Consider the following 16,543-nt stretch of genomic DNA (forward strand, 5'->3'; position numbering starts at 1 on the left):
CCCAGTAAAAATAACATAGACCCTGTGTTTACTGGTTCATCTAGCAATAGACCTCACTACTCTGCTCTGTTTATACAATCTCCCTTAGGTGCTGTCCCACAATGATGAGTCATCAAAAGGCAGTGAGACAGTGAATCGGGTCTCAGACAGTGAGATTTGCAACCATTTATATTCAAACAATATACATTATACATATATTAATGTATATGTAGCTATGTATATATAGCTATGTAATGGTCTGCATTAGCTTTTTTTTAAATTACTGATAAAAAAGTCTCTCTGGCATCTGCAGATTTTCTCCACTTTCTCTTCATTTGCATCATAGTATTATTAATTAATATTAACTTTCTTAATCTGTTTTTGTGTCAGCTATGGCATCACCTAAACTTCCTCATATCACTCCTATACTTAATGATCTCTGTGACAGTGATTAATACTTTGGTAGTTATCAAGGCATTTTTAATTCTAATCATTAAAGGGTATAACACTGGGATTGTTCATCTCACACATATCTGTTATACACAGTACTTTCTTTTTTATGAACACAGTGGAGCACAAACATTGTGTTCAAACTGTTGCAGTATGTGATTGAATAATGAACCATGTTTCATTCACCAGAGTCCCCCATTTCATCATGAAAACAAAGTGAGTGGTGGACCAGTCAAGACAGACCATCATACATGCTTCCAGTTCCAAACCAGTTTTATCAAAAACCATTAAAAAGTCCCAATAAACCTAATATTTTTTCCAAAGATATTGCACTCTGCAAACTTCCACCAAATGCACTCTGCAAAAAAGCTTATATACAGTACTTTCTTCCTCTCAGTTTAAACAATGTCCTAGAAAATCTAGAAAAGCACACAATCATTGTATCTATTATTGTAAAAAAAAGAAAAAAAAAAGAAAGAAAGTGCCATCAAGTTGTCTTGATTTCTAAAAGCTTCCTCACAACAGACAGAGCTTTACCAATCATAATGATAATTATTTAAAAATAACGTTGACAGAGCTCTTCAAAGAGCACTTACTCTCCTAACACCTCTAACAAACTAACTACTTCTAACCTCGTTTCCTTCTTCCTCTCCTTCCTTCCTCTATCCCACTTTTTCCTTTTGGCCTCCTTTAGGCCCTGCCTAAAATGTCCTCTATTGCTAAATGTACATCATTGTTAATGTACATAAGTCGCCTTAGATGAAAGCATCTGCCAAATGTAATGCAATATAATGTATTGGTATTATAACCACACACAGCTGTGTTTCACTAATCAGCATAAATTCCCAGAGAGCATATATCTTCCTTTGTCAGTGAAACCAGGCTGCTTCAAACATGCTCTTCTTGGCATTTCTTACTTCTTTTTCGTATAATTTCTTTTGTAAAAATGACATATCAATTCAGTGTTTGAACCTGAATCACTGAAGGCTGAGCATTTAATACTTTACCCTGACCCTTCACCAGTGACATTTTCTGATTCCTTTGATAGAGGGCCTTTAGAGCCCAGTGAACCCTGAAGTGGCTTCTTGGCTCCATTTCCCTGGACTAACATAGTGGGAAAAGTCAAGCCACCTACATTTGAAAGATTTGAACAACTGCCTAACATGATATTTCCTTGCAACATTGATGCTCCATCAATCAGGTACATTCCTTGTTGTTGTAGAGCGTCTTGTGTTATGTTTCCACCCTGAAGAATCAGCCCGTCAGCCCCTGCTGCTCCATTTAACAAATACGTACCATGCGCAGATGTCTCAGCAAGAATCATAGCGCTTGGTACCTGATGCTCCACCAAATAGTACATAGGCTGCTGCTGCAAAAGCAGTGTCTGACTAGTATTCATCCTGGAAATCTCACTTGATTGGTTGATGGTCTCTGTAACGTTGGTCACCATGCTCTGCTGTGGTGGTGGTGGTGGAGGTGGAGGTTGTGGTGGAGGAGGAGCAGGAGCAGATTCTGTAACCTGAACTCTGTTGGTGGTGGTGACAGAACTCTGACAGACCTCACTTCTGATGGTAGTATCCACTGATTTGACAATTTTCTCAATCTTCTGGGTGGGTGGAGTCGGTTTTGGAGGACTGCAAACCTCGGCTAAAGTCATAAACTTTACTCCCAAATCATTTAGGAACTCCAAGTCATCGCCTGACTCAAGAAGACTGCAGCAGCCCACGGAGCCGGCTGCAGATCCTTGACCTTCAAAGTCGTACACCAGAAGACTGTCCATGAAAGTGGGATTCTCAGCAGAAAATCTTGCTTTCTGAAATTAAATACAAGGAATTGTGCTTAGTAGTTGTGTGCTTGCTACTAATATATATAATTAATATATTAAAATATAAAGAATATTATGTAATATAAGTATTATGCATATATTTGGTTTCTAACCTGAGAAAAGTATTCATGAAGATAATAATCTGGCAGTGATATCCCTTCATAAATATCATGAGTCTTGTGCCTGAATGATGAAGTGTACATAGTGCCTCCTCCATATTGCTCAGCCGAGAAGGTGTTGTGCTGATATCCAGACATGGTGTCAATCTCCATAATCCCTCCATAAAATTCCTGACTGAACATTGCACTGTCACAGGCCTGGGTCCCGGACAACATTTGGATCATACTGGGAGCATTACCACTCAGCAGCATAGGACTCTGCTCAGTCTTACTCAGAGCACTGAGTACAGGAACCTCCTACATGAACGGAGTGATCACAAAGCCAAAAGGGGTTAAACAAATATTCATGAACATAGAAAAAGTGGTTTATAAATATTTATTATAGATAATGGATATAGATGAAGTATTGTATGAGTATTGCTGTGGAATTATATTTTGTAATTGCAGAAAAGGGACTTTATGTAGAATCTAAGGCAGGGGTCACAACCTCTGCTCCTGTAGGATACACCTCCATCCCAAATCTATAACACACCTCTTTCAACTGACCATGCACTCCTCAAGGGAGTAATTAGATGTACCAGGTGCACTATAAAATATGTTTATGTGTTTTGCAACACAAATTGTACCCAATTCCTCCATGTTTTCTTGTCTCCTCAACTTAAAACGTATTTTTAATTTTGATAGAAATAGCCATTTAAACTTTTGTTAAGTTGTTTGTTTTTCACATTATGTAATGTATTAATGCCTGCTGGAAGGTAGCTCTCCAGGGGCAGAGTTGGTGACCCATGAAGTAACTAAACACAGCACAAAAAGTAAAGGAAATTTGTGTTTGATAGATTATTTCTTTGTGGTAACAATGCTTTGTGCAGATGAATCACATACCATTGGAAAGCCTGTTAATTTGTTTTTTTGATGCCACATTTGTAAGGAACATGCATTTGTTAGATGAGTATGTGGAATGCTCCCATGAAAAATGGCCAAATCCTCTCTGGTCAATGTCAAACAGCCTATTCTGTTCACTTGTTTTAATGAGGTTTGATGAATTTCTCGGGTTGTCGTCTTGGAGATACTGGTACCAGGGCTCACTTCAAATAATGCTGCACCTTGGTTTCCCTATAGCTCAGGCCAAATCCGTCAAACAAAGCATGATGCTGATTCTTGGAGCAAACACCTACTGAACACTACTTGCTCTTCATTGTAATTTCAATTACTAAATTGCTAAGCACATAGCTCAATGAACTTCAACAACAAGAACAACATATTTGAGCTACATTGACCAGTTTAAAAGACTTTAGTACCGTATTTAACACCTACAAGTAAGAGAGGCCTAGAAAATTTTTCAGCACAAGAGCACAGTCCTTATCTCCCACAGTCCTTAACTCACCTTGAGAAAACGAATGACTGTTCAACATACTGTAGTGGGTTATCTATTACTACCCATTTTCACGTTCTTGCCACAAATATCTATAACATTTCTGACTCTTAGGCTAAATCATGAAGTTTTATAAGGTCATAGAAGTAAGTACCTTGTCCTCTCCCATGCCTTCAGTGTGGTACGAGATGAGATATTCTTTAGCATCGAATGGCAACTCCGTGAATTCACCCACTGACCCACACTTGCAGAACAGCAGGAAAATGGGAACCACTGACAATATACCAGCAACACCAAGCATGTTATTAATCACACAAATATTTTTCTAGAAATACAAACTAAGTATATGTTTGCAAGGGATTCAACTCACTCATGAGCATAGCAAAGGCTGTAATGAGGGGTCCCATAGCTGGAAGTCCGATTAAGCCTGCGTTGCCTTGCTGTTGGGCTGATCTGGATCCACAGGTGCCACTTTTCTCACAGGTACACACCTCAACTTGAAGCTTCTGTTTGTCCTCACACCCCAGACCCTTCACATCATAAATCTCCACAGTCAGCTCATAAAAGCCTGGCCATAGCAACTCCTGGGCATGGAAGCTCACAGTTGTTCCTTAGAATAATTAAACAGACATGTAAATAGATGCATTTACATTACAGTGTATACACAGAAATGCAAACCTTTATAATAATGGCCCTCTTTGCCTTTTTACCGTTTACAGGAACCATTTCCCATTTTCCACGAGTCTCCTCCTCTATCAGCACAAATTTATAAGGCTCTCCGTTTGGATCGACGTCCTCATCAAATGCAGTGACGTTTATGATTTTGGTATCAGAGCAGACGCTCTGATAGGTGCTGGTCAACTCTGGACAGTGGTCATTTGCATCCTGCACCTTTAGAGCTATTGTCCCAGTAGCTGTCTTGGGTGGCACATCTAAAAAATAAAAGTCTTGACTATTATATTTAATAACAATCGTGTACAGTATTATCACTGTGCATGTGATTAACATGTTAGATTGGTTCAGTAAGCTTTCTGTAAATCTAACAAAATCAGATTAGTAAGAATGGCTTGATTTGAGATTGCCTTGCCTTGAGTCATGCAAATGATCTTCGCAAAGTATGTTCCATTGACCAGGAATTTTGACTCTCGGTCTGGCATCTTCACAAGTTTGATTTCTGATGTTTCTTCATCAATAGCTAGCCAATTGTCTGGGTCATGTCCTTTGGCATACCTGCGTAATTATATTTATGTTAATAAAGGCTTGGAAACTATGCTGAACAACTTTTCAACTATTCTACTGTGTGGTCACTGCAGTCAGAGCTTCTCTGCACAATTCTAAATATATTTTGATATTTTAAAACCTTTCAAAAAATGTGAATTGAAGGGAACTTATACAGAGGTCCATTAACATATAAATATTTGAATTATCTGAACTTGACATTACCTGACATTTTCCATGAGTTCTCCAGTATCACCATCCAAAGCAGGGAAGGAGCCAATGACCATGGGGATGTCCAGTTCTTCTGGGTTCTCTGACACAGGAAAGTCCTTTTCTGTTGGTGAAAATCCTGGGCCATCAGGTAGGTTGTTTACACTGATTGACACTGGGTAGCTCTTTCCTCCTGGAGACGGCTTTTTGTCTGGTTTAGTTCCTGGTTTAGTTCCTGGTTTAGTCCCTGGTTTGACGCCAGGCTTGGTATCAGGTTTAGTGTCTGGTTTAGGACCAGGTTTTACTCCTGGTTTAACGCCAGGCTTAACTCCTGCGCCAGCACCCGCGTCTACCCCAACACCTACATCAACACCTACATCTGCACCTGCATCTACATCTACTCCTACATCCACTCCAGCATCCACACCCGCTCCAACCCCTACTCCAACCCCTACCCCTACCCCTACACCTACCCCTACACCAACCCCTACCCCAGCTCCTGCCCCTGCTCCTGCTCCTACTCCAGCACCAGCTCCAGCTCCAGCCCCAGCTCCCAGTCCATCAGGGCCATCCAGCTCGATATTCAGACCAAGGGCTATAGCAGTTCCATTTATAAAAGGAGCTACATTGGAAATGACCAAACCAAGATCCAGCACTTTCACCTTTTCATAATCCACAGGCTTCATCCAGGCAACAAGATGACAGAGTGAAGGAATGAAACATAGAGAAAATGTAAGAAAATGTAAAACATTTAAAATGAAATGGAACAACAGAAATGAAATCAATAACACTTTATAATACTGTTTCACAGTTAATAGGTAACTAAGCAGTAACTAATTAATAGTGCTTCATTAACACCTAATTATCTTCTATTAACTACCAAGAAGGAGTTACTACTCAGTAGATAGTATTAAACTAACGATCATAATGGTTCACTTTTAACTCCACATTAATTACTGAGACTTACATATCTCCTAAAGAACTACTTACACTAAACATTAAAAATAAACATTAACTACAAAAACTCTTACATGCCACCTGGGGAGCTATAGATCTAAATCAGTCTACACAAACAATTATTTGATCAGTGTTGATATTAAAGGCATATTTGAATGAAGCCAGTGACAACATTTGTAGTAGTAGTATTAACCTTAATTACCGTATTATCCTCAGTATCTTCCAAATGTTAGCAACATATAGTAAAATACTACAGTCTGTAATAATCTGTTTAACCCCCATTTTTGGAAAAGAAAACATTATTATGAAACATAGGAGACATTACTTAAAGTTCTTTAGAAGGGTCTATGAATGAAGACTGTAATATTTTTTGTCTTAATCATTATTGCTTTAATAATAAGCAGCTACCATATAAAAGTTCCTGCTTAGTTACCTATTAAAAAGTGTTACCATGATATCAATCCAAAATAACTGATAACACATACCTTTACCAGCTTTAAGATCCCCTCATTGGTTTTAGGGTCTGTCTCTATAGTGAAGAGTTCGTCTTCATTACCTTTGGCAATTTCAAAATGTGCCAGCCAGTTATCTGTGTTCTCCAAGTCTTTATCCAGAGCTTTGATCCTCATCACCACCACATCGATTGCACCTTCATCAATATCACCAGAGTACTGATTAAGAAAAAAACAGAAAAGAAAAAGTCAGTTGTTATAATTTCATTTCATTTATTTGGGAAAATAAGGTTGAATGGTTGATTGGGACAGTTTATTCATGCCAAAATAATCAAACAAATGTTAAATTTAAACAAATTACATCATATAATTTTGCTAGTGCTTAGCAAAGAACGAAAAATTCATTTGTGCAAAAATTTTTTTACATTGTTTAGCTGCACTGTCACTCTTAATTCACTCTACTGTCTAAAGCAACATTATGGAGCATTGGCATTTCTTGCTATTGAGCTCCCCCTACAGCTCGGGAGTGTGATTCATGCTTTAAGTGTCTGAAGTGAATGAAGCACGTAGACTGAGGAGTAATACAGAGTTACAACAAACTTGCAAATTACATAGTGTAATTAACACATTTCAAGGTACAAATAATATAAAGTGCTGTTTAAAGCCACTGATGGGAAAACACATTGAATCTCTCTCTATATTTTCTCTATATATGTATTTTATATTTCGCCACTTTTTAACATACAGCTATATGCAAATGTTTGATCACCTTTGGTCAGTTGGTTGGTTTTGTTTTGTTAAAAATGAAAAGTACAAAAGTGGATTATTTAAATACATTTTTTTTGCACATTTAATGTTAAATCCAGCAAATAGAAAAATAATGTGCTAAATAAGATATGTTTCTTACTTATTAATTAGACAAATGCTTTAATGCTTTGTAAATGCTGGCAGATGCTCTAATGACCAGTATTTCATAACCAGTGCATGAATAGAAATAGTTCAAAGAAGCTTAGAATGAAATATTGTTGCATTAACTTGAACTGAAAAAAGAGAGTTTTTGTTTGCTTACTGGTCATAATGCTTTGTTTTGGTTTTCCACTTGTCAGTCTTGCTCTGTCAGCCTGCCTGCCCCGAACTCTTCTCTTGTCACTAATGACATTTCCCAGCATACACTTACACTGCTCTGAGTAATGAATCTATTTTCCTATCTCTTCTACAACACGTTTGCCTTTTTTTGATGACCCGTACTTGTATTACCGTTTTTTTTGTCTGTTGCCTTGGCCAGTTTGTTGACTATCTAGTTATCAACCTTATTTTTGTATTTTTTACTTCTTTTTTGCCATCCCCTCTGTCTTGCTGGATCTCTTGTGTATGACCTACTCTCACTGGTGTGTTGTTTATGTTTGCTGCCATTTGGTTTTTGACCCAGCCTACAACTGACTACTCTTGTAAGCCTAGTCCATTATTAATATTTTGTGTAGTCATATATTCTATGTTTTTATTCTGATTAATTACATATAATATTTATACTTTTATTTTTAATCAAGTTTGCTTCATATAATATTTAGTTTTGTGCAAACAAAGGATTAAAAACTCACTTTTACATGGTTCTATTGTATTTTGTTTACACTTAAACTCAAGCATTATAGATTTTTAACTCATCATTAAATAATATATAGTTGTAAATGTTTATATGAGACATTTGATTAGTTTGTTACCTCATCTTTTTCTAGAGTGGGAACATTGTCATTGATGTCCGAAACTTTAATCTGCACAGTACCAGTTCCTGTTTTGCCATTTGCAGCTCCGTCCATATCCACACCCTGCACTATTAATGTGTAGGAATCGAGAGTCTGTAAAAGAGAGCAAACAATAATATCATTAAAACCCTTTCTTCAGTAAATATTGGCAGTTAATTTCAATTTGCTGCTTGGTTTTTAACACCACTTACCTCTCTATCGAGAGTGTGCTGTTTAACATAGATTTCCCCAGTGTCTCTGTTAATTGAGAACATGCCACCAGATTGTTCTGGAATCTGCTTCACTATACTGTACGCAATTTTTGCATTGATAGTTCCTGGCTCATCTGCGTCATCAGCTTTTATCTGCATTACAGGAGTTCCTGCAGTTTTTTATTAGAAACATGCAGCCAGAAAACACATACACACACTCAGTTAACCAATAGAGGTCAGAGTGGACACACATTTGGGTGCATACTAAAGATAACACACATACACTATTACAAAACCAATACTAGAATTCTATAATTTGTGTTTTGATGTTTTTACATTTTTAACTGTGTTTTACTGTTTATATAAAGTAATATGTGCTGATTTAATGCAGAGTGAATGTTTGGGTGAAGGCAAAGGTTGGTGTTACTCACCTATTTTGCTGCATTCTTTTACGGTGCCCTTAAATAACCTAAAATTTGGTGGATTATCATTCTGATCTTCCACCTGTATTTTCAGCTTTATGTCTGACTCAGCCAAACTACCATCCCTGTACCGAGCTATCCCAGTCAGCTATGCAGAAAAAGTGGCACACAATCAGTAACAAATCCAGTAAATAAAAAAAATATATGCAAATCAAAATTAATAGGGGAATAGTTATGATTGTCATGATTATGTCAGGTACTTTTTTTAATGCGATTGTAAATAATGACAGTATGTTCAATGAGCCACTGCTCAGCAGTAATTTATAAGCAACCTTCTACTTACATTACATTTACACCTGAAATGATTTTGCCCATATTTTAGAAGACCAATATCCACAGCAAATAGTAGCCCTACACATAATTTCAAGGTAAGATATATTTCTACAAAACCTATTTCTGTAATATCAACTTATTTTAACAGGAAATCTACCAGACATGTCCTAGAGACCCAGATTTGAGTAAAATGGTACTTTTTATTATATTTTAGTACTTAAGTACTGCAAATATTTTATTCTAAAATGTACTACTCAAGTATTGAAAGTAAATACAGAGCCGTGAAAAAAGTATTCGTCCCCCTTCAGATTTCTTTTGTTTTAGCTTTTTTGTCATACTGTTATTTTTCCGATTATCAAACAAACTTTAACATCAGACAACGATAACCTGAGTAAATTTAAAAAGCACTTTTTTAAATGATGATTTTATTTAGTAAAAGAAAAAATATCCAAACCAGTCGAGACCTCTGTGAAAAGTGTTTGTGTATGGGCTTGTGTTATGGCATGTGAAGATGCCTAAAATATTAAGAAAGGCCATCAATAACAATGGCTACCTATTACAATACCTGGAATCGCCATTAGTGTGAGTAGAGGGCAGAAAGGGAACTAAACAACCATTTTCTCTTCATTAATTAAATGCATATTATGGAGAGAGGTTGTGTTTGTGCACTGTCCTCATACCTCTCTTTTTAGGCATTTACATTTCCCTCCTAAACCTAATAACTTAACTTGGTTGTGCCACCCATGAAGGCAACAACTAAAATCAAGCTTTCCTGATAAATGGCAATAAGTTTTTCACATCTCTATGGAGGAATTTTGGTTCACTCTTCTTTACAGATTTATTTTAATTCAGACACATTGGAGGGGTTTTCCAGCATAAACCACCTGTTTAAGATAATCTCAATCAGACTTTGACTAGGCCACTTCAAAACTGTTTTGTTCTGGGTTCTTTTGTGACCTCCTGGATGAGTTGTCCACGTCCTTTTGGCATAGTTTCAGTCAGCCGGTCACTCCTGGGAAGGTTCACCAGTGTTCCATGTTTTCCATTAGTGAATAATAGCTCTCACTGTGATTCACTGAGAGATCCAAAGCTTTAGAAATTCTAACCTTTTCTAAACTGACAGATTGTAATGAATTTGTTTTTTTTTTTCAGATCAGAACACAATATTTTGCTTTGAGATATTTTAGCTGATGCATGCTGTCAGACAGGTTTTAGTTTTTTTAATGATTTAAGTGATTTCTTGATTCTACAGGTCTGGCAGTAATCAGGCCTGATTGTGGTTAGTAAAATTGAACTAAGGTTTTTGATATTTTACCCCTTAATAAATCAATTCATCACTTTTAAAGGGCTTTTTATATTTATAAGGGTTATTGTCTAATATTTGTCTAATATTAAAGTTTGTTTGATTAACTAAAAATACTAAAGGGGCAAAAATTTTACTTTTTCACACAATAGTGAATATATAGTGAAATAAAAGTGAAACTAGGAGAAAAAATAATGCTTTAGTAGATACAGATACACCATTTTATTGCTTAAGTTCAGTAGTGAAGTACTGCAACTTCTTTACTATTCACTTCTAATATTTAATAACAGGTAGCATTACAAATTCACATTTGATTTATTTTAATTATGTTAGCTATTTAAATATGCTAGTCATGTCAAACTACCTCAAACAAGCTGTTTACACTGTCTTATTCTGTCTTATTAAAAGCAACATGTTCTTCTAAGGATATACAATGTCGCATAAGGTTATTTGACCAGACATGAAGCGATATGAATCAATAAAGTGTTATTTTTTTAAATACTCACATTGTACTGTGATATTTCTTCTCTGTCCAGTATGCCTGTGATCCTCACAAAGCCATTTTTTGGGTTGACAACAAAAAGGTTAAATGGCTCCTTGTCAGCACCATGTCCTGTCAGGCTGTACTCCACCGGGGTGGTCTCTAAATGTTTATCAGATCGGATCTGGAAGAACAGTGACACACTATTGAGACAATACTGAGAGACTGTTGAGATACTATTTCGATTTTACACTGGGCTAAAAGCTTAATTTTTAAACATTTTGTGCATTTCTGTGCTACAAAGAGGCTGTATGTAATAAACAAAGAACAATAGTCATTAGACTGGAACCACATGTTGAAAACACATATAACTAGGTCTGTCACAATAATTGCAATATTGATTTATCGTACAATGAATGAACATGACCTCAATATTTTTTGATAATCGTGGGATCTATCTGTCTATTGTGTTTATTTGTATGTTTCTTCACGTATATGACAGTGAACAATTATGCTTCAATAACTGTGACTCCATACACACAGTTTGGACTAAAGTGGGTGAAGAAATAAGTATATAATTCCCTAACTAATTACAATAAATGATTTATTAAATTTGTGCTGTCTTCAAAAAATGTAAAAAAAAAATTGCTTTTTTACGCTATTCTCTTATCATTATATCAGTGGAATTTATTAGTCTTAAAATTACAAAAATATTGTGTAGCGCAATAATTTCTGGGACGATATATCATCCACAAAAAAAATTTTCATAATCTAATTATGAGACAAATGTATTACTAGCACTCATCCTCAACAACTATTTAAATTTTGACAAACAAAAGTTTGTTATTATTACAACACATATTCTCCTTTTTGCCTCATATGGATTGGAGAATTATTCGACTTTAAAGCCAAAAACATAGATTCTCCCGGAGGCCAGTGTCAGATTTACAACACTCAAGAAAAAGACCTGTTGAGCTCTGAAAACCTGTCAGTCCAGTTCTCCTCTGATGTTTCTACACTTTTCCTCCCGGGCTGAGTCTCACTCTGCTCAAGCACTGATCCTAACCTTACTATCTCCACACTACATGAGGGAACATGCCTCTGTGGCTTGTTTTCTGGTAGCTTCAGCGAGAAGGAAACAACCTAAAGTAACTCTTAGATATGAATCAGATACAGAACAATTAGAGACAGAGCTTACTTTGGCAACAAAGGGTTTCTTGGTGTAGTCCACATTCTCTGCTAGTTTTGTTGGTGGGAGAATCCACTCGCGTTTCTTTCGCCTGGAACCATCTATAGTTTTGGATGCCTAAAGAGAAATTCAAGAATATGAAAATGATGTTATTCCCTACTGTTGTAGTCAGTGTGATCAAATATGTCAGCACCCAGCAAACTAACAGTTTTCATATTGATATTATTATAATGCGGTTCCACCAGTTCAAAAACGATACAGTTAAAAACATAAAAAAATTACATATATGTAAAAAAAAACTAATTGCCAGCTAAAAGCAGTTTACAACAGATATATGTTTTTTTTGTAAAATCAGGACACATTTCAATAACAAAAAAACTATGGATTCTATGTTGTAATGTTGCTTTTAGAAACAAATACAAGAAAACATATTGGGGAAAGATTGTCAAATATAAACATATACAGCTCTGGAAAAAAATAGAGCACCTCAGTTTCTGAAACAGTTTCTCTGATTTCACTATTTATAGGTTTATGTTTGAGTAATATGAACATTGTTGTTTAATTCTATAAACTACGAACAACATTTCTCCCAAATTCCAAAAATCAAAGAAACTAATCATTTTTAAGAGGTATCTTTTTTTCAGAGCTGTTTATGAAGGTTTCATATCCAGGGCTCTTGATCAAACAAAAAATAAGAGGAAACAGTTAATCAGGAGAGATAGTGGTGTTTAATTTGTAATGAGCTGCATCATGTTTGTATTGTATCGCTTCTAATTAACTTGAGACACTAATAATAAGGCCTTTTCAAAAGCCTAGTATAAATTACAGAATGACAGGTAGTGATGGAGCACTGGTGGGTGGGGCAGCTAAAGAGGGCGTTCTCACAGAGCATAATACAAGCTTTAACTCACACTGCTTATGCAAATAAAAAAATGTGATGGCCTGAGGGGAGGACTGGCATCATAGAGTCATTTGATTTTGAGCGTCTCCATTAAATGAGCGTCGGTTGGAGAGAAGCTGACGGTTCGCTTGTGGGAAAATATCTTGGTTAGAAAGACTTTACTGCACAGAGTTTTCACTGTTTTGTGTGTCCTTTAAGAACTTTCTTACGAAGAAGTTTGGAAATAATTAAATGAACAGAATGAAATGCATAAAATCTCCACTGTTTGTAGTAGTATGCCTTTTTTATTTTATATTTGTAGTGTATCAGCAAATAAAATGTTTATTGTTTGTTCGAACAGCTTTTAAAACCTGGCACCAGCCTGCACTGCACATTTTAGTGATTTCCTGCTTTAACAGACTCCTTGCACTTATTATTAGGTTAGTTGAATCAGGTGTGTTAAAGCAAGGCTGGGTGGTGTCAGGTGTCAATCCTGTTACTGTCTGTTTGCTTGCCACTGACTCTAGTTCTCAAGAAAAAGACTCCATTTCCCAAGATGCACCTGAACTTAACCCTCCAGACATGCCGAATCTCTTGAGGCATCGGCATTCTGGCTTGCGATTAAGATTGCTCACACCTGGACTCATTTGTATAAATAGCCCCTGCTTCCACCTACTCCTTGCCTGGTATTGGATTTATTTTCGATTTTCTTCTGCCTCACGGTTTCTTTGTAGTTTAGCCTTTGGTTTTAGACCCTTTTTGCTCTCTCGACAACTATTTTTGCTTAGCCCTTTGTTGTTTGTTATCTGATTTGTTATTGACCTATTTTTTTATTTTGTCCAATACTTTTGTGCACTGTTTTGGATATCCTGTGTATGACCTCTTTGCCTGCACACTCTGATATGTTGTTTATGTATGTTGCCATTTTGTAATTGACCCTGCCTGTCCCTGACCATTATTATCTTCAAAATATTATTTCTTGTAGATAGATAGATACAATGTAAAGTTGAAGGTTGAATACCTTAAACTGGTGCCTCTTAGAGTAGCCCATTGTAGATTTTAAGGTGTGTTTAAGATTACTATTCTATTTTTACGATTTATTTCTGCAATGTTCTTTGTGCCACTGAGTACAAGACAAGCATGCATTTATTTAAACATACAGTACATTTGCACACTGAGAGGTTTCTTAAAAAAAATTCTGATGCTGAATTTCCGAATTGTGTGGTAAGAAAAAAAGTTTTATATTGCCATTTAGGTCCATTTTAGGTGTTTTCCATATTTAACATACATTCACACATTGTGTCCGATTTTAAATTTATCACACCAAGCTTTGTTTATGGGGTGCTGGGACTTATTTCAGGGGTGATTAAGTATCACTAAAGAAGTGCGGTACATGTTTATATATACAAGTTTATATTAAATGTATTCTTTTGAGAATGTTAAATATATTTTAACCAAAATGTTTGCAATGTTTTGTTAAAATGTTTTAGCTTATCTCTAGACAAATATATATTCAATATTATTATGTAGATTCTTTTCTTGCTCAGCTGAAGAAGTTACATGTTTTTAACTAAAGAAAAACAGCAATTCTGTATTTTATACAGAATTATTATAAAGAATTTTATACAGCAAAATACAGCTTTATCCGCTTTAAAGGAACAAATAAAAAAAATAGGAGGGTCTCATTTTTTACTGAACTCTGCCTTGAAGGATTTATTACCTGTCATGACAGTATGGCTATAGTATTTACCCATAATCACAAACACACCCTAGCGCCTACAGCCCATACCTCATAAAGGATTTGCATATGACTTATATATTGATCAAATACAGTTTTTACATTTATTTCTGAAAGCTGCATCCTTCATAATGCCCTGTCCAAAATATCAACAATCATATAAATTGCCCCACAGAAAGTGTGGCAAATATAAAACATTTAATTTATCTGTTTTTTTTTAATAGCAGTGAGTGAGCTGGGTCTGTAGGGTCATGTCTAAGCATGCTGACTGTAAAGAATGTGAATTCTCATTTGAAGTTTTTTATGAAACATCTGCTTCACTGGGCCACAGTTCAGGTTTAAAGCTGTCATGGGATGTTTTAAAAGATGCCTCAGGCCGTTTTCCACAGAAGAGTTCAGTGTGGTAAATATGCTTTTTGCTAATCCTTAAGATAACAAAAGAGGACTTCTAACAATTTGTGTCAATTTTTTCAAGAGACTTTCTATTTTTAGTTTTTTTCTACATAACTTGAACACACAAACTGAACCTCACACTGTTCTAAAATTTCTTGATAAATGGACCCATAGAAATTCTACAAAATGAAATGAAATAAACTCTTTTTTTTCTTTTTATCTTTTTATTTACATTGACTTTTATTGAAAGTTTGAAGATTTTCTCTCCTATAAAGTTGCTGTTTTGGAGGCACATGTTTTCCATTTGACAGTGGCGATATAAACTAAACAACTGTACAAAAAAAAGACATTTTACAGAATTTAAGTTTACTTTATATCAGCATCTGAATCTGCTAGATGTAGATGCATTTGCAAAAAAGCAAATTTCAAAATCATTTTAATTCTTTTCACCTAGTTTTTCTACTCAAATTCCCAACACTGTAGTCTTAAATGTATGTTGAATATATGCTACAAATACCATAGAACCATTGTAATCAAATCTATAACTTGAATCCAGTCTCCAGTGCCGGATTTTGTAATCACTGTAAGTTAAGGCAACAGCTGATGTAATTGATAGGCCAGATATTGTCTCACCAACCAATGATCATAAAGCCTAGGAATGGAAACTGAATTCAAGTAAATGTAAATCCATCTAGTGCCATAAAGAACTAAGTTTGTAATAGAGATGTGAAAAACCTTTTAGAAATCTAAAGAACCACCACCTGATTTTAGATATGATGAGATAAAATGAAGATATACATTTAATTCCACAGTGGTGAAAGTTGCATTTTTTCAGCAGTGTTGGGACTTGAAAAAAGTGTCAGAAAGATATAGATTTGTCTGAAAATATACAAACATACAAGAACATAATCACAAAAAAACTAGAAAATACATATCTAGTAACAGTGACAGTACACAGATTTAAAGGTTCTTTAACATTTTGAAGGTTATTCAATCTCAGAGAGTAGCACAATCAACATGACCATATGTCTTTGAACAGCAAGACATAGTTAAAAAAAATGGAAAACTCCAACTACTATCCAACTACTATCCCTACAACTATCTACTGTACCCAGTTACACCCAAATTACACAGTATTAGTAAAGGATAGGTAGAATAAAACAAGCATGCAATATGTATTTAGATATGTTTTGCCCTTTTCCCCATGTATATCCTTAAGATAATGTTTTGTTTTAAAGTTAGGCCTACATTAATGTAAAGAGTTAATAGCA

The 16,543-nt window shown here is 35.5% G+C and overlaps 1 protein-coding gene across 1 annotated transcript in view; it reads right to left on the bottom strand.

Moving 5' to 3' along the window:
• Nucleotides 1-684: 684 nt before the first annotated feature.
• The window catches only part of LOC103034413 (uncharacterized), a 35,879-nt gene continuing 20,020 nt past the window's right edge, over nt 685-16,543 (bottom strand). The window contains exons 16-28 of the mRNA XM_049472967.1: nt 12,271-12,378; nt 11,098-11,256; nt 8,965-9,103; nt 8,534-8,703; nt 8,301-8,435; nt 6,616-6,801; nt 5,189-5,853; nt 4,833-4,975; nt 4,456-4,677; nt 4,116-4,355; nt 3,900-4,018; nt 2,368-2,670; nt 685-2,242 (exon numbers count right to left, since the gene is read on the bottom strand). Of these exons, the coding sequence (XP_049328924.1) occupies nt 1,433-2,242; nt 2,368-2,670; nt 3,900-4,018; nt 4,116-4,355; nt 4,456-4,677; nt 4,833-4,975; nt 5,189-5,853; nt 6,616-6,801; nt 8,301-8,435; nt 8,534-8,703; nt 8,965-9,103; nt 11,098-11,256; nt 12,271-12,378 (3,399 nt within the window). The 3' untranslated portion in view covers nt 685-1,432. The remainder of the gene's footprint in view (nt 2,243-2,367; nt 2,671-3,899; nt 4,019-4,115; nt 4,356-4,455; nt 4,678-4,832; nt 4,976-5,188; nt 5,854-6,615; nt 6,802-8,300; nt 8,436-8,533; nt 8,704-8,964; nt 9,104-11,097; nt 11,257-12,270; nt 12,379-16,543) is intronic.

The sequence above is a fragment of the Astyanax mexicanus genome, chromosome 1 (genome assembly GCF_023375975.1).
Source record: "Astyanax mexicanus isolate ESR-SI-001 chromosome 1, AstMex3_surface, whole genome shotgun sequence".
NCBI lineage: Eukaryota > Metazoa > Chordata > Actinopteri > Characiformes > Acestrorhamphidae > Astyanax > Astyanax mexicanus.